The sequence below is a fragment of the Rana temporaria genome, chromosome 7, assembly GCF_905171775.1.
Source record: "Rana temporaria chromosome 7, aRanTem1.1, whole genome shotgun sequence".
NCBI lineage: Eukaryota > Metazoa > Chordata > Amphibia > Anura > Ranidae > Rana > Rana temporaria.
In genome coordinates, this window is record NC_053495.1 from 205,565,525 (window position 1) to 205,589,136 (window position 23,612).

Below are 23,612 nucleotides of genomic sequence, written 5' to 3' on the forward strand. Positions count from 1 at the left end.
CTACAACTACAGAAGTGCCAACTACAACTGCCCCACCTACAACTACAGAACTACCAACTACTACCGTCCCACCTACAACTACAGAAGTGCCAACTACAACTGCCTCACCTACAACTACAGAAGTGCCAACCACAACTGCCCCACCTACAACTACAGAAGTGCCAACTACAACTGTCCCACCTACAACAACAGAAGTACCAACTACTACCATCCCACCTACAACAACAGAAGTACCAACTACTACCGTCCCACCTACAACAACAGACGTGCCAACTACAACTGCCCCATCTACAATTAGAGAAGTATCAACTACAACTGCCCCACCTACAACTACAGAAGTGCCAACTACAACTGCACCGCCTACAACTACAGAAGGACCAACTACAACTGCCTCACCTACAACTACAGAAGGACCAACTACAACTGCCCCACCTACAACTACAGAAGTGCCAACTACAACTGCCCCACCTACAACTACAGAAGTACCAACTACAACTGCCCCACCTACAACTACACAAGTACCAACTACAACTGCCTCACCTACAACTACAGCAGTACCAACTACAACTGCCCCACCTACAACTACAGAAGTACCAACTACAACTGTCCTACCTACAACTACAGAAGTACCAACTACAACTGCCCCACCTACAACTACACAAGTACCAACTACAACTGCCCCACCTACAACTACAGAAGTACCAACTACAACTGCCTCACCTACAACTACAAAAGTACCATCTACAAGTGCCCCATCTACGACCACAGAAGTACCAACTACAACTGCCTCACCTACAACTACAGAAGTGCCAACTACAACTGCACCGCCTACAACTACAGAAGGACCAACTTCAACTGCCTCACCTACAACTACAGAAGTGCCAACTACAACTGCACCGCCTACAACTACAGAAGGACCAACTACAACTGCACCGCCTACAACTACAGAAGGACCAACTACAACTGCCTCACCTACAACTACAGCAGTACCAACTACAACTGCCCCACCTACAACTACAGCAGTACCAACTACAACTGCCCCACCTACAACTACAGAAGTACCAACTACAACTGCCCCACCTACAACTACAGAAGTACCAACTACAACTGCCTTGCCTACAACTACAGCAGTACCAACTACAACTGCCCCACCTACAACTACAGAAGTGCCAACTACAACTGCCCCACCTACAACTACAGCAGTACCAACTACAACTGCCTTGCCTTCAACTACAGAAGTGCCAACTACAACTGCCTCACCTACAACTACAAAAGTACCATCTACAAGTTCCCCATCTACAACCACAGAAGTACCAACTACAACTGCCCCACCTACAACTACAGAAGGACCAACTTCAACTGCCTCACCTACAACTACAGAAGTGCCAACTACAACTGCCTTGCCTACAACTACAGAAGTGCCAACTACAACTGCCTCACCTACAACTACAAAAGTACCATCTACAACTGACCTACCTACAACTACAAAAGTGCCAACTACAACTGCCCCACCTACAACTACAGGAGTACCAACTACAGCTGCACCGCCTACAACTACAGCAGTACCAACTACAACTGCCCCACCTACAACTACAGAAGTGCCAACTACAACTGCCCCACCTACAACTACAGCAGTACCAACTACAACTGTCCCACCTACATCTACAGAAGTACCAACTACACCTGCCCCACCTACAACTACAGAAGGACCAACTACAACTGCCCCACCTACAACTACAGCAGTACCAACTACAACTGCCTCACCTACAACTACAGCAGTACCAACTACAACTGTCACACCTACAACTACAGAAGTACCAACTACACCTGCCCCACCTACAACTACAGCAGTACCAACTACAACTGCCCCACCTACAACTACAGCAGTACCAACTACAACTGCCTCTCCTACAACTACAGCAGTACCAACTACAACTGCCCCACCTACAACTACAGCAGTACCAACTACAACTGCCCCACCTATAACTACAGAAGTGCCAACTACAATTGCCCCACCTACAACTACAGAAGTGCCAACTACAACTGCCCCACCTTCAACTACAGCAGTACCAACTACAACTGCCCCACCTACAACTACAGAAGTGCCAACTACAACTGCCACACCTACAACTACAGAAGTGCCAACTACAACTGCCCCACCTACATCTACCGCAGTACCAGCTACAACTGCAGCACAATCTACAACTGCCCCACCTACAACTAGAGCAGTACCAACTACAACTGCCCCACCTACAACTACACAAGTACCAACTACAACTGCACCGCCTACAACTACAGAAGTATCAACTACAACTGCCTCACCTACAACTACAGAAGTGCCAACTACAAGTGCCCCACCTACAACTACAGAACTACCAACTACTACCGTCCCACCTACATCTGCAGAAGTACCAACTACAACTGCCCCACCTACAACTACAGCAGTACCAACTACAACTGCCCCACCTACAACTACAGCAGTACCAACTACAAGTGCCCCACCTACAACTACAGAGGCATCAACTACAACTGTCCCACCTACATCTACAGAAGTATCAACTACAACTGCCCCACCTACATCTACCGCAGTACCAGCTACAACTGCAGCACAATCTACAACTGCCCCACCTACAACTACAGAAGTACCAACTACAACTGCCCCACCTACAACTACAGAAGTACCAACTACAACTGCCCCATCTACAACTACAGAAGTAACAACTACACCTGCCCCACCTACAACTACAGAAGTATCAACTACAACTGCCCCACCTACATCTGCAGAAGTACCAACTACAAGTGCCCCACCTATAACTACACAAGTATCAGCTACAACTTCAGCACCAACAACTACAGCATTGCCAAGTACAAATGCAACTGCACCAATTACAGTGACAGCAGCGCTGGCAACTGCAGTACCAACAACAGCAGCACCTTCACCAGCTAAAACTACAGCAGCACCGCCTACAATTGCACCAACGATATATACAGCAGCACTGACATCGGAAAAATCAACAGTTACAGCAGCACTGACAACTGCAAAACCAACAGCTCCAGCAGCACTGACAACTGCAAAACCAACAGCTACAGAAGCACTGACAACGGCAAAACCAACAGCTACAGCAGCACTGACAACGGCAAAATCAACAGCTACAGCAGCACTGACAACTGCAAAACCAACAGCTACAGCAGAACTGACAACGGCAAAACCAACAGCTACAGCAGCACTGACAACGGCAAAATCAACAGCTACAGCAGCACTGACAACTGCAAAACCAACAGCTACAGCAGAACTGACAACTGCAAAACCAACAGCTACAGCAGCACTGACAACTGCAAAACCAACAGCTACAGCAGCACTGACAACTGCAAAACCAACAGCTACAGAGGCGCTGACAACTGCAAAACCAACAGCTACAGAAGCACTGACAACGGCAAAACCAACAGCTACAGCAGCACTGACAACGGCAAAACCAACAGCTACAGCAGCACTGACAACGGCAAAATCAACAGCTACAGCAGCACTGACAACTGCAAAACCAACAGCTACAGAAGCACTGACAACGGCAAAACCAACAGCTACAGCAGCACTGACAACTGCAAAACCAACAGCTACAGCAGCACTGACAACGGCAAAATCAACAGCTACAGCAGAACTGACAACTGCAAAACCAACAGCTACAGCAGCACTGACAACTGCAAAACCAACAGCTACAGAAGCACTGACAACGGCAAAACCAACAGCTACAGCAGCACTGACAACGGCAAAATCAACAGCTACAGCAGCACTGACAACTGCAAAACCAACAGCTACAGAAGCACTGACAACGGCAAAACCAACAGCTACAGAAGCACTGACAACGGCAAAATCAACAGCTACAGCAGCACTGACAACGACAAAATCAACAGCTACAGCAGCACTGACAACTGCAAAACCAACAGTTACAGAAGCACTGACAACTGCAAAACCAACAGTTACAGCAGCACTGACAACTGAAAAACCAACAGCTACAGCTGCACTGACAACTGCAAAACCAACAGCTACAGAATCACTGACAACTGCAAAACCAACAGCTACAGCAGCACTGACAACTGCAAAACCAACAGCTACAGAGGCGCTGACAACTGCAAAACCAACAGCTACAGAAGCACTGACAACGGCAAAACCAACAGCTACAGCAGCACTGACAACGGCAAAATCAACAGCTACAGCAGAACTGACAACTGCAAAACCAACAGCTACAGCAGCACTGACAACTGCAAAACCAACAGCTACAGAAGCACTGACAACGGCAAAACCAACAGCTACAGCAGCACTGACAACGGCAAAATCAACAGCTACAGCAGCACTGACAACTGCAAAACCAACAGCTACAGAAGCACTGACAACGGCAAAACCAACAGCTACAGAAGCACTGACAACGGCAAAATCAACAGCTACAGCAGCACTGACAACGGCAAAATCAACAGCTACAGCAGCACTGACAACTGCAAAACCAACAGTTACAGAAGCACTGACAACTGCAAAACCAACAGTTACAGCAGCACTGACAACTGAAAAACCAACAGCTACAGCAGCACTGACAACTGCAAAACCAACAGCTACAGAATCACTGACAACTGCAAAACCAACAGCTACAGGAGCACTGACAACTGCAAAACCAACAGTTACAGCAGCACTGACAACTGAAAAACCAACAGCTACAGCAGCACTGACAACTGCAAAACCAACAGCTACAGAATCACTGACAACTGCAAAACCAACAGCTACAGCAGCACTGACAACTGGAAAACCAACAGCATTGGCAGCAACAACAAGAGAACGAACCATAAACACAATACCAACAACAAGGCCAGCAACTAGACCAATAGTCTATAGTTATTTCTTTTTTATATTATTGGATCTGCCATTCATAGAAGAATACACAAACCCTTCATCCAATGAATACAAGGAGCTCAGTACAAAGATCAGGAAACAAGTGAGTATAAGATCGAGTGTTCTGGGCCTAAATATTGTTAGGAGTTTCTTGACATTCGTGAATTGAATCTTGTAGATATCTTGAAGGGAAAGTATAATGATATAGAGTCATCTTCATTCTACAGCAGATCTACCTTCACTTAGTAATAAGTCAGTGTGGCTGCAATTCTCACCTTAGCCCCAACACTGCCCCCCACAGGCTCTCCAGGGCACTTCCAAGTGGAATGACGGCTACTCTGCCAGCATTATTCCCCCCATATTCACTACATGTAACCTGTAGGTAAAGCATTGTTTGTTTCTGAAGACCTGTTTACTGTTGTGTTGTATATAGTCTAAAGAGCTACACTATATTACCAAAAGTATTGGGACGCCTGCCTTTCCACGCACATGAACTTTTATGCAGGGCTGTTTGAAGGAATTTGGGGGCCCCAAGCAAAATGGGGGCCCCCAAGCACCCCCCCGCATGCATAGCCTACTTTAACGCTACACAAATTATTTACACCTATGTTCTTACTCCTCCCCCCCTCCCTAGTCCCTATGTTTTTCTATTCTCACCTCCCCTTTTTCCCTGTAGGCTGCCGCTGTAGCGTGGCCCAACTCCTCTTCCTCCTGTCAGTTCGGTGTTCTATCATTATGGGTCCCCAGTTCTCAATCAGATAGTGCCCGGGCTGGGCTGGGTACCGCGCGGTACAGGAGATTCAGTTTTCTGTGTTCCCGGCCGGACTGTGTGCACTTCCTGTCAGTCCGGCCGGGAACAGGAAACTGAATCTCCTGTACCATGCGCGGTACCCGGCCGGACTGACAGGACTCCAGGAAGGAAGGAAGGAAGGAAGGAAGAGGAGCTTGGCCATGCTACAGCCTGGGAAGGGGAAGTTGGGGGCCCCAGGCCAGCTCGGGGCCCCAAGCAATTGTTTGTTTTTCCTGTCCTGTAGCGACGGGCCTGCTTTTATGGCATCCCAGTCTTAAGGCCCCTACACACGGTCGGACTTTTTGCCAACAAACTTCAAAATGGGCAAGTTTGCAAAAAAAAATATCCGAGCGCGCGTACGCTCCATCGGACAAACTTTTTTCGGTTTTCATCGGAAAAAGGTTCGCTCTGCAAACGGACAAACTTTTCGGCAACAAAAGTCCGATGGTGCCTAGTCCGACCGTTGTTCCTGTCTCTTTTGATATCAAAAGAGATGAGTTTTGATCTTTCTTCTAAAGGTCAAGTGATTCTCCTCCAACCGAACGCTGGTTGGTAGAGCGTTCCATAGTCTGGGACCCTGGAGCGCAAATCTTCGCTCTCCTTTTGACTTGTATTTGGCTTTGGGTATCTGGAGCAGATTTTGATTTGTGGATCGCAGAACGCGATTGGGGTTGTGAGCTTTTATCTTTTCGCATAGATATTGGGGGGCCTTCCCATGGATGCACTTATGCGTCAGACAGAGTGCTTTAAACGCAATTCTATCTTTTTCTGGCAACCAATGAAGGGATCTCAGTGAAGGTGAGATTGATTCCCAGGGTTTTTTCCCAGTCTAGCGGCCGAGTTTTGAACGACTTGCAGACGAGTGATTTGGTACTTTGGGAGTCCAAGGTAAAGGGTATTTGCATAGTCCAGTCACAATTGTTCCCACCACGACTGCTATGTCTTCTTTCGGAATAAATGGAATAAGTCTGCGTAGAAGGCGCAGCAGATGGTGAGATCCGCTGACTACTGACCCTATTTGTGCATCCATTGTCATGTGGGTGTCAAAGATGACTCTGAGACTAGGGCTAGGGGTCATCATTGTAGGGGCCCCAGAGCATTACTTTGCCCAGGGGCCCAAGATGCTAATAAGATGGCCCTGCTTGAAACTTTTTAAACTTATAGATACTAGGTCTTCAAATTTTGACATGACAAATTAGTATCAGTAATTATATCCATTCTCCTTGCAGGCGTACTTATTGCTTGTTCGATTAATGCCTGACTGTATTGGTGTCACCGTATACTCCTTCAGGTAAGTCATCCCAATGTTATTATATGGGGGGGGGGAGGGGTAAGGCCACCCTAACTTCCAACACTTGGCTCCCACTCAGACTATTCCTGCTAATAAGTTACATTGTAAAACTTCAGGGATATTATTTTAATTAACTTTATAAAGTTTATGTATAGATAGTGGGCCAGATTCACATAGGTTAGCGGATCTTTAGATCTGCGTAACCTATGTGATTTAAGATCCGCAAGTTTTTGAGGCAAGTGGGTAATTCACAAAACACTTACCTCAAAACTTGCGGCGGCGGATCGTAAATCCCCCGGCGGAATTCAAATTCCGCGGCTAGGGGGAGTGTAGTATTTAAATCAGGCGCGTTCCCGCGCCGATTTAAATGCGCATGCGCCGTCCGCGATTTTTCCCGGCGTGCATTGCTCCCAATGACTTAGCTAGGACGTCATTGGTTTCGGCGTGAGCGTAACTTGCATCCAGCACTTTTGTGAATCGACGTACGCAAACGACGTAAAAAAAAAAAATTGACGCGGGAACGACGGCCATATTTAACATTGGCTGCGCTCTCATAGAAGCAGGAGTAAGTATACGCCGGAAAAAGCCGAACGCAAACGACGTAAAAAAAAAAAAAGCGCCGGGTGGTTGTTCATTTCGGAATCGGCGTAACTGCTCATTAGCATAATCGTTGCGTAAAAGATAGGGAAGCGCCACCTAGCAGCCGGCCTGGTATTGCAGCCTAAGATCCGACGGTGTAACACAGTTACACCGTCGGATCTTAGGGATATCTATGCGTAACTGATTCTATGAATCCGTCGCATAGATACGACCGGCACAACTCAGAGATACGACGGTGTATCAGGAGATACACAGTCGTATCTCTATGTGAATCTGGCTCATTATTTTTACTAGTGTACACGGCGAGTTGTCTGGCCGCCATGGGAAAGACCTGTCAAAGTGGGCCAGTCTGGATGAAGTTCAGGGCCAAATTTTTGTCCCAGTCCAGCCCTGGACTCCCCTTACCGGACACTCCCGGAGTCACTGTGGGTTGGGTGCTTGGTGTTGTTGTTTTTTTGGTTTTGGGGGGACTGTACAGCATGACTGGAGGGGGGCAGTGTATTGGAAAAAGCAGAGTGACCATGAGCGCACTCAGGGCAATGCAGGGAGTATTTCTCCTACCTTTCTTCCAGAGGCAGGAACAGCCTTCGAGGAAGACCCTAAGTCAGGGGGCGGAGTCGGGGGGGCAGAGCCGGGGTGGAGCTTAGGGGCGAGAAGGAGGAATCCTCCTCCGGCTCGCTCTGAATGCTGGGGCTCCGCTCTCCTCCTCGTTGTGACGTCACTGGTTGTTAGACGCCAGGTGGGCCGTGTCTAGCAACCAGTTGTTTTGCCAGGCAGCGTCTGGGGGTGAACTAAAGTGGGTCTCTGACAGAACTAGTACAGCGGGCAGTGAGGGGCAGCAGGGATGCGGTCGGCATTTTTTAGGGGGCAACAGATTGGCCAAGGGGAAATTCTGGGACATTGTATTGTCCCGGAATGAAGGTGCCCCGGGACGCGGGACAGACGTCCCACAGGCAGTCCAGGACGGTTGGGAGATATGTTTTATGCATATTTTTTGGAGAATAAGTTTATTGTTTAGTGTCACTCTGCGGAATTCCCCACACTTTGGAGATTCCCTCCCATTTTTTTTTTTTTGCATCTCTGAGACAGGAAGTGAAGTGAAATCTCACCAAAAAATTATTCAACAAGAGGGTCAATGTGTAGGGTCTGTTTGCACATTATACATAGTACTGGGTTTAAAGGAAGAGGAATATGTCTTTGTGGTCAACCGATCTGACCCGGAAGAAGGCAACAAAGCTGAGATTTTTTTTTTTTTGTGTGTTTTCTCTACAGACGAGGCTCGTTCTCCAACGTGCAGAAAAGAAACATAGAAAGGTATGATGTACCGACCATGCATATGTATCATATTAGTCTTTTGTGAACGAGCTGTGCCCTGCCAGTGTGTGGGAAAGGTTAGGTGTCACCTAGGTTCAGGGCCGCCATCTGGGGAGTACACCTGTAAGGGGCCTGGAGGTCCCCAGGCAACCCCTTTTTATTTTATTTTTTTATTAATAATTTTTTTTTATATATATTTTTTTTGCTTTTATTAAAGGGCCCAGAGGTCCACAGGGCCCCAGATGGCAACCCCCCCCTTTTTTATATAAAATATATATATATATATATATATATATATATATATATATATATATATATATATATTTTTTTTTTTTTTTTTTTTTATTAAAGGGCCCAGAGGTCGCCAGGGGCCCGGAGGTCCCCAGGGCCCCGGATGGCAACCCCCTTTTTTTAATATTTTTTTATTTAAAAAAAAATCTATCTGGGGCCCCCAGATGGAAACCCCCCCTCTGGGCCCTTTAATATATATTTTTTTGTGGCACCCCCCCGCTTCTCAATTAGCGGCCGCACCCCCCCGCTTCGCAATTCGTGGGGCAGCCCCCCGCTTCTCTGAAGCTGTGTAAGGGGCCCCATAATTCCTGCCCTGCCCTGCCTAGGTTGTCATGGAGGGAGGTTGAGGGGCTCCGGGGTGCTGGTCTCCTACAGAGAAAACTCGGTTTGGGTCCTGGAGTGTGAAGGCTTCATAGAGACTTGGGAGGGATGAAGCCACCAATCCCAGGTTTTGTGTACAACCAGCACACTAATAGCTAGATTCAGAAAGGGCGTCCTAACTTTGCGGCGGCGTAGCGTATGGCATTTACACTACGCCGCCGTAAGTTAGCGAGGCAAGTACCTGATTCACAAAGTACTTGCCTGCTAAGTTATGGCGGCGTATCGTAAATGCGGCGGGCGTAAGCGCGCCTAATGCAAAATAGGCTGAGGGGGCATGTTTTATGCTAATTTGGGTTGACCTGACGTGATTGACGTTTTTTTGGAACGGCGCATGCGCCGTCCGCCTACATTTCCCAGTGTGCATTGCGGTTAAGTATGCCGCACGGTCCTATTGATTTCGACGTGAACGTAAATGACGTAAATCCCTATTCACGAACGACTTACGCAAACGACGTAAAATTTTCGAATTTCGACGCGGGAACGGCGGCCATACTTAACATTACTATTCCAGCTATTTGATGGAATAACTATAGGCCTGATAATGCGTTGCGTAAACGGCGTATCTGTACTGCGGTGGCCGGGCGTACGTTCGCGAATAGGCGTAAGTAGTGATTTACATATTCTACGCCGACCGCAATGGAAGCGCCACCCAGCGGTCAGCCTAAAAATTACACTTTACTATACGAGGGTGTAAGACACTTACGCCGCTCGTATCTGAGCCTAATTTAAGCGTATCTGGTTACCAGAATACGCTTAAATTAGCGCGGGCGCACATTCAGACTTAGGCTGGCGTATCTACTGATACGCTAGCCTAAGTCTCTCTGAATCTGGCTATAACTTAGCAGGCGTGTGCAGGACTTTTATTAGAGACCCGATCAGGGTTCATTGCTCCACCTTCGGCGGACCTAGGAGGAGGTCTCTGCCCAGGAGTCAGGAAGGTGCTACCTAGGAGACAAGAGGGAACCAGTACAGCAAGGAGCCCTTTTTTTCAGACCAATGGTAGGATTGCCTAAGTTATCTTATGCCAGAAATGTGGCATCTAAGGAAGTCCTAAAGGGGGGGGGGGGCGGGCTCACACTGGGAAGGGGGATCACAAAAAATGATCTTGCAGCTGTTCAGCCACTGGATCACTTTCATTGGAGAGTTGACAGTCGTCTCTCCTGATGGGCGTGTAATACCCCCCCCCCCCCACCACGTAAGTCTTAGGCCGGGTACACACGAACAAACATGTATGGTGAAAGCGGTCCGTCGGACCGTTTTCACCATACATGTCTGCCAGAGGGCTTCTGTACGATGGTTGTACACACCATCGTACAGAAGTCCGCGCGTAAACAATACGCGGGGCGTGTCCGCGGTGTCGCCGCGTCGATGACGTGGTGTCGCCGCGACAATGACGCAGCGACGTGGGCGGCCCGCCTTTAAAATGCTTCCACGCATGCGTCGAAGTCATTCGACGCATGCGAGGGACGGCGGGCGCCTGGACATGTACGGTAGGTCTGTACTGACGACCGTACATGTCCGAGCGGGCAGGATTCCAGCGGACTGTTTTAAAACACGTCCAGGAATATTTGTCTGCTGGGAAAAGGCCCGGCGGGCAAATGTTTGCTGGAATTCGGCCCGCTCGCGCCCACACACGACCGAACATGTATGCTGAAACTGGCCCGCGGACCAGTTTCAGCATACATGTTTGGTCGTGTGTATGGGGCCTGACAGGAGTGGTAAGAAAAGGGTTTAAAGGAGATCATTGCACACGGCCAGAAGGAGGAATATTCAGATCCGACCAGGAAGAAGGCAGCAAAGTTAAGATATTTCTGTGTTTTCTCTACAGTCCAAGTGTTACCGATGTCGTCTGTTCAGCAGAGTTCCCGAAGAACACTCATAGCGATGCCGAGACGCAGCGCAACTTTGATGTGATTGCCAAAATCAATGGCGACGTCTTGGGGGATATAAGGATCCATGCTACAAACACAACTGCTCCAGGTGGGTGAAACCAGAAAGGAATATTCATTAAATAAAGTTTATCTGTAGCTGGAAATGGAAACTATTCTCATATAAAATATGAGGGCATTAGTAGGCCTCCAGGTCGGGTCCCCTTGGGCCCTCCTGAATCCTCCGCAGTGCAGCAATGCTCAGTAAAAGACGCGGTTACGCGTTTCATCACAGTACACAGTAATGAGGTAATTAATGTGATATAAACCCCACTTTCAGCAGCTTTTTTTTATTTTTTTCTATCACTCACGGATTATGCAGCGTCTTTGTCTTTAAAGTGGTTGCAAAATATGAACAAAGTACATCCCTCTATAGTGTGTACTTGTCCCAATCCAGAGCACTAAGTGTCATTTCTGTCTGCTGCTTCCTTCCTCTGCTATCAGCATGAGTCACTTCTGACAAGTTTTTCTGACACCAAGAGAAATATGGTGACTGGGGAGAGAGCTCCAGCACACAGCCTGGGATTGACAGCCCCAGCTCTGTGTGCTGTGTGAGGGGAGTGTGTATCTTCCCCCCGATCAGTATTAAAGGGGTTGTAAAGGCTAATTTTTTATTTTCTAAATAGGATACTTTAACCACTTGCCGCCCGCCAATGACAGATTGACGGCGGCAAAGTGGTTGTAGAATCCTGACCGGACGTCATATGACGTCCTCAGGATTCTGAGCCGCTGCGCGCCCCCGGGGGCGCGCATCGCGGCGATCGTTGTTGCGGGGTGTCAGTCTGACACCCCGCAACACCGATCTCGGTAAAGAGTCTCTCACGGAGACTCTTTACCACGTGATCAGCCGTGTCGAATCACGGCTGATCACGATGTAAACAGGAAGAGCCGTTGATGGCTCTTCCTCACTCGCGTCTGACAGACGCGAGTAGAGGAGAGCCGAACGGCTGCTCTCCTGACAGGGGGGGTTCGCGCTGATTGTTTATCAGCGCAGCCCCCCCTCGGATCGCCACATGGACCACCAGGGAAGCCCACCCTGGACCACCAGGGAAGGGCAGATCCAAAAAAAAGGCAAAAAAAAAGGCTGTAAAAAAAAAGGGCAGATCAAAAAAAAAAAGGCTAAAAAAAAAAAAAGATGCCACTCAGTGCCCACAAATGGGCACTGACTGGCAACATAGGTTAATCAGTGCCGCCCGAAGTGTCCATCAGTGCCACCCTACAGTGTCCATCAGTGCCACCCTACAGTGCCCATCCATGCCCAGTGCCCACCTATCAGTGCCCATCTGTGCCACCCATAAGTAGCGATCAGTGCCACCCATAAGTGCCGCCCATGAGTGCCCATCTGTGTCGCCTATGAGTGCCCAGTGCCACCTATGTGTGCCCATCAGTGCCACCTATGTGTGCCCATCAGTGCCGCCTATGTGTGCCCATCAGTGCCGCCTATGTGTGCCCATCAGTGGCGCCTATGTGTGCCCATCAGTGCCGCATACAAGCGCCGCCAATCAGTGCCACCCGTCAGTACTACCTCATCGATGTCCATCGGTGCCATCTCATCAGTGCCCATCAGTGCCGCCATATCAGTGCCCGTAATTGAAAGAGAAAACTTACTTATTTACAAAAAATTTAACAGAAAAAAATAAAAACGTATTTTTTTTCTAAATTTTCAGTCTTTTTTTAGTTGTTGCGCAAAAAAAAAAAAACGCAGAGGTGATCAAATACCACCAAAAGAAAGCTCTATTTGTGGGAAAAAAAGGACCCCAATTTTGTTTGGGTACAGTGTAGCATGACCGTGCAATTGCCATTCAAAGTGCGACAGCGCTGAAAGCTGAAAATTGGCTTGGGCCGGAAGGTGTATACGTGCCTGGTATGGAAGTGGTTAAGCTAGTGCATTGTTGGGTCACTTACCTTTTACTTCAATTTTCCTTCTAAATGTTTTTTTTTATTTGTCTGAATTTCTCACTTCCTGTTCCTCCTCAGTAAGGTGTTCAGTAAGCTGTTCTAAATGACTTTCCACCGCTCGGATGATGGTGGAAAGCTTACTGAGGAGAAACAGGAAGTGAGAAATTCAAACAAAGAAAACAATTTTTTAGAAGGGAAATGGAAGGAAAAGGTAAGTGACCCAACAATGCACGAGCTTAAAGGAACCGATTTAGAAAATAAAAGACAAACCTTTACAACCCCTTTAAGAGCTCTCCTTACTGAATGCAAGGTATTCTCTGATTGGACGAGGTGGTGATGTCATGATCTCCACCTCATATAAAATCACAGAAAGCCTTGTATTCATTGATAAAATAAATTCTTCATTTTAACATCACCACTACTAATGATGTTTTACAAACTGAAGATGAAACTTTTATGACATATTTTTTAAACATGTGCCATTCGTTTTGTTCCGAATTCATTTTTTTAATGAATTTCAACAAATTCGTAGATTCGGAAATATCCAAATTAACGAAAACCCGTTTAACAAATTTTTATTAATATCTGTAAACTCGACAATTCATAAATACGTAAATTCGAAAATGTGGAAATTCATAAATTCGGAAATTCGGAAACCCGAAAATTCAAACATTTGAAAATCAGAAATAATAACTAACTATTGTTGGCTATTAAATTAGAGGTATTGGAATTTCCTTTCAAATTTGGCTGTTAGTAAACGTAACGAATACGAATTTATCCGAAGTTCCCAATTATCTGAAATAACAAATGGTGCATCTAAACAAATGGAATGTAACAAATTAATAATAATAAATAACAACAATAATAATAAAACCTTTTAAATATTATTATTATTATTATTATTAATTTTATTAAAAATAATAATAGTTATTAATTTGTTCTGTTTCATTTGTTTAGATGCGGCATTTGTTATTTCGGATAATTCGTAACTTGGGATAAATTTGTATTCATTACGTTCACTAACAGCCCAATTTGAAAGAAAATTCCAATACCTATAATTTAATTATCGGCGTATACTGCGCACTATTTTGCCCTAAAAATCAGGGCAAAATCGTGGGGGGGGGCGCGGTATACGCCGATACCCGCTTTCCCGCCACGAGTTTGAATACTGCCCCGGCATATACCGAGCGCAGTACACTCGTGTATCTTTGGGCAGTCTCGGCGCCTCTCGCGCTGACGTCCTGAGCGTACAGGACGTCAGCGCGAGAGTTGCCGAGCCTGCCCGACGATACACGAGTGTACTGCGCTCGGTATATGTCGGCGCAGTATTCAAACTCGGCGCGGGAAACGAGCGGGGAGGATGCCGCAGAAGGACGCCGGACCCGACGAAGAGGACACCCGAAGCCGCAGACGGACGCCGGACCGGACGAGGCCGCCGATGGACGCCGCGCAAGACACCAAAACTGTAAGTACAAAACATCTTTTTTCAACAGGAATTCGGGCAACTTTAGGGGTGCACGCTATACGCGGGAGCGCGCTATACCCCGATAAATACGGTAGTTATTCTTTCGAATTTTCTGATTTTCTTTCCAATGTTCGGATTTTGAATTTACAAATTTACGAATTTATGAATTTTCAAATTTTCTGATTTTCTTTCTTCTTTTCTGATTTACGAATTTACAAATTTATGATTTTTTTTTAATTTTCTTATTTTCTAATTTTCTCATTTTTAAATTTACAAATTTTCAAATTTACGAATTGCGATCATAACAAATGACCCGAAAAACGAAAAAAAAACAAACAAATGAAGCGAAAACAAACACATTTTTCGTCAGTGGACATGTCTAATATTTTTTTTCTTTTACAGATGCCGCTGTTGTGGATGGCACAATCCCAGGCTATGCCATTGCCCTTCTTGTCATCGTGAGTGTATTAGTGGTTACTGTTGTTCTTCTCACCTATATTGTAAGTATCTAATGAGTATATGAAGGTGAAATATTAGAAAACGAAATAAAATGATAAAATGTGCAGGCATGAATGAATTTTTGTTATGCTTTTGCAGTACTGGAATATTGGAGGGGTTTATGTGTGTGGGTGTGAGTGGTACATCCATGTGTTCTAGTGGAGCTAGATCACCCTACAAATGATACCACTAATAATAAATGTCAGAGGTGGATAAAGATGAACCTATGCCAAGTCAGGCTAGTCCAGCGTACCCAAAGGGCCTGGTATAGACTGGGGGGGGGGGACTTCCACACCGTTTTTTTCTTCTTTTTTTTTTTTTACCGCCCCTTTTTCTTTTTTTTTATAAAGCTATCAGTGGGGAAACCCATTGACAGCTGATGACTCATCGGTTGTTAAGGACGCTGCAGCCGGCTTCTCAGCCCCGCCCCTTAACCACTTAACGCCCGCCGCACGCCTATTTACGTCCACAGAATGGCACGTACAGGCAGAAGGACGTATATATGCCTTCTAGCGGGTGGGGGGTCCGATCGTGACCCCCCCCCCCCGCTGCGTGCGGCGGGCGGATTCCCGCGGGGAGCGATCTGGGACGACGGCACGGCTATTCGTTTATAGCCGCTCCGTCGCGATCGCTCCCCGGAGCTGAAGAACGGGGAGAGCCGTATGTAAACACGGCTTCCCCGTGCTTCACTGTGGCGGCGTATCGATCGAGTGATCCCTTATATAAGGGAGACTCGATCAATGACGTCAGACCTATAGCCACACCCCCCTACAGTTGTAAACACACAATAGGTGAACCCTAACTCCTACAGTGCCCCCTGTGGCTAACTCCCAAACTGCAACTGTCATTTTCACAATAAACAATGCAATTTAAATGCATTTTTTGCTGTGAAAATGACAATGGTCCCAAAAATGTGTCAAAATTGTCCGAAGTGTCCGCCATAATGTCGCAGTCACAAAAAAAAATCGCTGATCGCCGCCATTACAAGTAAAAAAAAAAAAAATTAAAAAAAAACTATCCCCTATTTTGTAAACGCTATAAATTTTGTGCAAACCAACCGATAAACGATTATTGCGATTTTTTTTACCAAAAATAGGTAGAAGAATACGTATCGGCCTAAACTGAGGAAAAATAAATTTTTATATAGGTTTTTGGGGGATATTTATTATAGCAAAAGTTAAAAATATTGCATTTTTTTCAAAATTGTCGCTCTATTTTTGTTTATAGCGCAAAAAATAAAAACCGCAGAGGTGATCAAATACCACCAAAAGAAAGCTCTATTTGTGGGGGAAAAAAGGACGCCAATTTTGTTTGGGAGCCACGTCGCACGACCACGCAATTGTCTGTTAAAGCGACGCAGTCCCGAACTGTAAAAACCCCTTGGGTCTTTAGCCAGCATATTGGTCCGGGGCTTAAGTGGTTAATAATAAGATTTTTTTGTATAAAAGTGGGAACTCACAAAATGCAACTGGCAAAAGGCCATAAACACAATACAATTTGCAATAGCCACAATCTGGTACAGCTAGCTGTGCATGGCAACCAATCAGCTTTTATCTTTCATTATCCCAAGAGCAAGCTAAAGATAGAAGCTGATTGGTTGCAATGCACAGCAACTCCAGTTTTGATAAATGATTCCCCTTATTTATGCCAGATTCTTGCATTGGCGTGCTTTAAAAAAACATGTGCCAATGAATCTGGTGTGAGTGGACCCTTAACTGCTTCCGGACAGGCGGGAACCCTATTGCCACTCTGGGCCGCACTCCAGCGCGATGACCGCGCAATTGTCATTCAAAATGTGATGCCGCTGAAAGATGAAAATTGGCCTGGGCGGGGGGGGGGTGAAAGTGCCCGGTATTGAAGGGGTTAAAGGCATTTGTAAAATGTTTATTTTTATATTTGATGGATGATGGGTGTCTTCCTTCTCTAGGTGGCGTACACCAGATCCTTTTCATACTCCTTTAACACCGGATTCTGAATCGGTCATTGAGGTGAGTACAAACCTCTGATAATAAAAGTTTACAATGGCTTTGTCATTAGAATAAAGCAAAGCAATTGAAGAAAATATAAGAAATGTGAAGGAAAATCAGAAACTTTGTTTGTAATTTTTTTTTTTTAAATAACAAACATGTTACACTTACCTGCTCTGTGTAATGGTTTAGCACAGAGCAGCCTGGATCCTCCTCTTCTCTTGTCCCTCGCCGGAGCTCCTGGCCCCTCCCTCCTTCGGGGTGCCCCCACAGCAAGTAGCTTGCTATGGGGGCACCTGAGCAGGTTGGCTCCTAAGCCTCAGCGCTATGGGCCAGATCCACAAAGAACTTACGGCGGCGTATCTATTGATACGCCGCGTAAGTTCTACGATGCGCAGTCGTATCTTTGTTTTGTATCCACAAAACAAAGATACGACTGAATCTGGGCTAGATCCGACTGACGTACGTCTTAGTACGCCGTCGGATCTAAGGTGCATATTTATGCTGGCCGCTAGGTGGCGCTTCCGCGTCGAGTATGCAAATTAGCTAGATACGCCGATCCTCAAACGTACGTCCGCCCGGCACATTTTTTTACGTTGTTTACGTAAGGCTTTTTTCGGCGTAAACTTCCCCCGGCCCTATGAGGCGTACGCAATGTTAAGTATGGACGTTGGGACAGCGTCAAATTTTCCGTTGTTTACGTCGTTTGCGTAAATCGTTCGCGAATAGGGCTTTGCGTAATTATGTTCACATCGAAAGCATTGACTATTTGCGACGTGATTTTGCGCATGCGCACTAGGATACCCCACGGACGGCGCATGCGCCGTTCGTTCAAAACGTCAATCACGTCGGGTCACGATTTATTAGCATAAAACACGCCCACCTCTTCACAATTTGAATTAGGCGCTCCTACGCCGGCACATTTACGATACGCCGCCGTAACTTAGAACGCAAGTGCTTTGAGAATACAGCACTTGCCTCTCTAAGATGCGCTACGCCGGCGCGGATGTACGTGGATCTGGCCCCTAGTGTCCATTCACATAGAGCAGGGGTCTCCAAACTTTTCAAACAAAGGGCCAGTTTTTTTCCCCTTAAGACTTTAGGAGGGCCGAATTGTGGCCAGCGGAGACAGCAAATGTCCTGGGCCCAGCATCGGTGACAATAAATATAGCCTCAAGGTTGGTCTCAGGAGGAGTAGTGCCCCTATTATTAGGACTAGGAGGAACAGTATCCCATCATTGCTATCAGTGGGAGAAATAGTGCCCCCTTGTTGGCGTCAGTGGGAGGAATAGTGCCCCAAGGGCCAGATAAAGGCTAGCAAAGGGCCACATCTGGCCCACGGGCCGCAGTTTGGAGACCCCTGACATAGAGAATCAACTCTCTCCTCTTTGGCTCGCTAGCTGTGATTGACAGTGGCAGGAGCCAATGCACCTCCTGCTGATGTCTCAGCCAATGAAGAGGAAGAGTCCCTATAGAGCTGCTGCTCTCCTGCACATTTCTGGATCAATGGGCACAGAGGTGAGTATTGGGGGGGGGGGGTGAGCTGCACACAGAATTTTCTTTTTTACCTTCAAGCATAGAATGCACAAAGGTAAAAAATCTTTAGCCTTTACAGACACTTTAACCACTTCCCGACCTCCTCATGTACATTTACGTCGGCAGAATGGCACGGACAGGCACATTGGCGTACCTGTACGTGCCTGCCTAGACGTGGGTCGGGGGTCCGATCGGGACCCCCCCCCCCAGTACATGCGGAGGTCGGGTCCGCTCGGGGAACGATCCGGGACGACGGCGCGGCTATTTGTTTATAGCCGCTCCGTCGCGATCGCTCCCCGGAGCTGAAGAACGGGGAGAGCCGTATGTAAACGCGGCTTCCCCGTGCTTCACTGTGGCGGCGCATCGATCGAGTGATCCCTTTTATAGGGAGACTCGATCGATGATGTCAGTCCTACAGCCACACCCCCCTACACTAGTAAACACATACACAGTGATCCCTAAATGTTACAGCGCCCCCTGTGTTTAACTCCCAAACTGCAACTGTCATTTTCACAGCAAAAAATGCATTTAAATTGCATTGTTTATTGTGAAAATGACAATGGTCCCAAAAATGTGTCAAAATTGTCCGAAGTGTCCGCCATAATGTCGCAGCCACGAAAAAAATCGCTGATCGCCACCATTAGTAGTAAAAAAAATAAAAAAAATAAAAATGCAAAAAAACTATCCCCTATTTTGTAAACGCTATAAATTTTGCGCAAACCAACCGATAAACGATTATTGCGATTTTTTTTACCAAAAATAGGTAGAAGAATGCGTATCGGCCTAAACTGAGAAAAAAAATGTTTTATATATGTTTTTGGGGGATATTTATTACAGCAAAAAGTAAAAAATATTGCATTTTTTCAAAATTGTGGCTCTATTTTTGTTTATAGCGCAAAAAATAAAAACCGCAGAGGTGATCAAATACCACCAAAAGAAAGCTCTATTTGTGGGGAAAAAAGGACGCCAATTTTGTTTGGAAGCCACGTCGCATGACCGCGCAATTGTCTGTTAAAGCGACGCAGTTCCGAACTGTAAAAACCCCTTGGGTCTTTAGCCAGCATATTGGTCCGGGGCTTAAGTGGTTAAGGGGGTCTAAAACACGGGAGGCAGAGGCGGGCCGCCTTATCATGTGATCACAGTGATTTACCAGGAATTGTCGATAATCACAAAATAATCACATTTTGTTGCTTTGCAGCCTGACATTAAGACAGACACGGTTTTTGTTTTATCCAGCTGTATTTACTCATCGCTGAGCCAATCAAAATGACCACAGCTGATCACAGTTGAAAGTCAAATGGCTTTCTGTGCCAATGAGAAGGTGATTAGCTACACCTGACTACATTTACAAGTCATTTTTAGGAGGGGGGAGGGGGGTGATACTTTTTCCAACTCTGTGATTCTGTTTTGAGTTTCTTTTCATTTTTGTTATGACAGTTTGGTGTTATATCTTTTACTTGGATGTCATAAGTTGCACTGAGTAAATATGGCTGGATAAAACAAAAATGGTGTCTGTCTAAATTTCAGGCTGCAAAGCAACAAAATTGAATTCTTCTAAAGAGGGGTGATTTTTTCTATACCCCCTGTATACTTCCATAAAGGTTTAAAGTCCAACTTTGAGAAATGTGAAAATGATCCCTTGCAGTGGAGCTGGGCAACCCAGGGTAAAGATGCTAAATTGCGCCCTCTCAACGTGCAAGGATCAAGTGTAATCAATGGGCTGCGAGGTGTCGTTAGTCTTGCCCAGGGCCGCACGGATGACTACTGTCCGCCTCCTCTGCTGTCCTCATGCCCGCCTCCTCTGCTGTCCTCATGCCCGCCTCCTCTGCTGTCCTCATGCCCGCCTCCTCTGCTGTCCTCATGCCCGCCTTCTCCGCTGTCCTCATGCCCGCCTTCTCCGCTGTCCTCATGCCCAGCTCCTCCGCTGTCCTCATACCCGCCTCGGCTCCGATGTCCTCATGCCTGCCTCCTCCGCTGTCCTCATGCCCGCCTCCTCTGCCTTCCCAGCTTCCCTCGTGCCCACCTCCTCCGCTGTCCTCGTGTCCGCCTCCTCCGCTGTTCTCATGCTTGCCTCCTCCTCTGTCCTCATGCCTGCCTCCTCCGCTGTCCTCATGCCCGCTTCCTCTGCTGTCCTCATTCCCACCTCCTCCGCTGTCCTCATACCCGCCTCCTCCGCTGTCTCCTCGTACCTGCCTCCTCTGCCTTCCCAGCTTCCCTCGTGCCCACCTCCTCCGCTGTCCTCATGCCTGCCTCCTCCGCTGTCCTCATGCCTGCCTCCTCCGCTGTCCTCATGCCTGCCTCCTCCGCTGTCCTCATGCCTGCCTCCTCCGCTGTCCTCATGCCCGCCTCCTCTGCTGTGCTCATGCCCGCCTCCTCTGCCTTCCCAGCTTCCCTCGTGCCCACCCCCTCGCTGTCCTTGTGTCCGCCTCCTCCACTGTCCTCATGCCTGCCTCCTCTGCTATCCTCATGCCTGCCTCCTCCGCTGTCCTCATGCCTGCCTCCTCCGCTGTCCTCATGCCTGCCTCCTCCGCTGTCCTCATGCCCGCCTCCTCTGCTGTGCTCATGCCCGCCTCCTCTGCCTTCCCAGCTTCCCTCGTGCCCACCCCCTCGCTGTCCTTGTGTCCGCCTCCTCCACTGTCCTCATGCCTGCCTCCTCTGCTATCCTCATGCCTGCCTCCTCTGCCTTCCCAGCTTCCCTCATGCCCACCTTCTCCACTGTCCTCATGCCTGCCTCCTCTGCCTTCCCAGCTTCCCTCATGCCTGCCTCCTCCGCTGTCCTCATGCCTGCCTCCTCTGCCTTCCCAGCTTCCCTCATGCCCTCCTCCTCCACTGTCCTCATGCCTGCCTCCTCCGCTGTCCTCATGCCTGCCTCCTCTGCCTTCCCAGCTTCCCTCATGCCCTCCTCCTCCACTGTCCTCATGCCTGCCTCCTCCGCTGTCCTCATGCCTGCCTCCTCCGCTGTCCTCATGCCTGCCTCCTCCGCTGTCCTCATGCCTGCCTCCTCTGCCTTCCCAGCTTCCCTCATGCCCTCCTCCTCCACTGTCCTCATGCCTGCCTCCTCCACTGTCCTCATGCCTGCCTCCTCCGCTGTCCTCATGCCTGCCTCCTCCGCTGTCCTCATGCCCGCCTCCTCTGCTGTGCTCATGCCCGCCTCCTCTGCCTTCCCAGCTTCCCTCGTGCCCACCCCCTCGCTGTCCTTGTGTCCGCCTCCTCCACTGTCCTCATGCCTGCCTCCTCTGCTATCCTCATGCCTGCCTCCTCTGCCTTCCCAGCTTCCCTCATGCCCACCTTCTCCACTGTCCTCATGCCTGCCTCCTCTGCCTTCCCAGCTTCCCTCATGCCTGCCTCCTCCGCTGTCCTCATGCCTGCCTCCTCCACTGTCCTCATGCCTGCCTCCTCTGCCTTCCCAGCTTCCCTCATGCCCTCCTCCTCCACTGTCCTTGTGTCCGCCTCCTCCGCTGCCCTCATGCCCACCTCCTCCACTGTCCTTGTGTCCACCTTTATTAAGCATTTTAAACCCTTGCAGTTCAGGAGAGTCCAACTGCACGGTTGTTGTTTTTTTCGGTGCTGGGGTGGGGCTTTAATGTGAGTTGTGAATATGATTTAAAAAAAAAAAAATGATATATATATATATACAGTATAGTCTTCATACTTATATCTGGTTCTTTTACAGATAATCTGCAAGGTTTACATGTGAACTTTTGGAACTAAAAGTTATGGACGTCACTGTGAAGATCCCATAATGAGGAACTATAATGAGGATCTCAAGTAATGCAGCCTGTGCCAACTATCCCAGTTCTGATTTCTGGATCCCCCAGGAAAACACAAGAGATGGCCGGATCCATAGAAGAGATACACACCCAGTACAATGCAATACCGTGTATCTGTATATCCAGGGTCAGAGTCGCTGTAAACCGCCTATTTATAAAACATTTGATGGATGAATGTCAAACACATTAATGCAGGCTGCAAGAATTCTGGCTGTAATTTCTGTAATAGAATAATCCCTATGATCGTTAGCGCCATCTTGTGGCCGAAATGCAGTATATTCTCTTTCCAAGGTATTTCAGAAAACAATAACACATTTTAGAAACTTAGATGGAGATGACATCAGTGTTAATTTTTTTTGTTGTTTACAAACGGTTTATTGAAAAATTAGTCTCAATACAGTTTAATTTTGACATCAAATTTCGATTTAGTTTTACGTAAACGGCATAGCTAAATCCGACGGGCGCAAGTACGTTCGTGAATCGGCGTATCTAGGTCATTTGCATATTCGACGCGTAAAATCTACGGAAGCGCCCCTAGCGGCCAGCGTAAATCTGCACCCAAGATACGACGGCGTAAGGAGACTTACGTCGGTCGTATCTTGCAAAATTCAGGGGTATCTCAGTTCCTGAATACGCGCATAGATACGACGGTGCACATTTGGACTTACGACGACGTATCTGGAGATACGCTGTCGTAAGTCCTTTCTGAATCCGGACCATGCTGTTTATAAAAAGTTAATTTTCAGGGTGGAACTCCGCTTTAAGTGGTTGTAAAGTAAACCCTCAAAAAAAAAAAAACCCTGCAAGACAAAGGCATAATGATCTAGTATGCATACTAGCTCATTATGAATTACTTACCTTAGATCAAAGCCCCCGTAGAAGTCCCTGCCCCCCCCCCCCTCCGGCAGCGACATCTCTCCCGGGGGTTACTTTCAGGTATCGCGGCTCCATCGCTGTGATTGCCCGGAGCCGCGATGATGTCACTCCAATGAATGCGCACGGTAAC

General features: G+C 47.5%; 1 protein-coding gene across 1 annotated transcript in view; it reads left to right on the top strand.

The window, feature by feature from the left end:
- The window catches only part of LOC120946264 (mucin-2-like), a 64,692-nt gene extending 41,607 nt beyond the window's left edge, over positions 1-23,085 (top strand). Inside the window, exons 13-19 of the mRNA XM_040361092.1 lie at positions 45-4,979; positions 6,896-6,957; positions 8,830-8,871; positions 11,372-11,523; positions 15,238-15,335; positions 17,261-17,321; positions 22,510-23,085. Of these exons, the coding sequence (XP_040217026.1) occupies positions 45-4,979; positions 6,896-6,957; positions 8,830-8,871; positions 11,372-11,523; positions 15,238-15,335; positions 17,261-17,308 (5,337 nt within the window). The 3' untranslated portion in view covers positions 17,309-17,321; positions 22,510-23,085. The remainder of the gene's footprint in view (positions 1-44; positions 4,980-6,895; positions 6,958-8,829; positions 8,872-11,371; positions 11,524-15,237; positions 15,336-17,260; positions 17,322-22,509) is intronic.
- Positions 23,086-23,612: the final 527 nt, after the last annotated feature.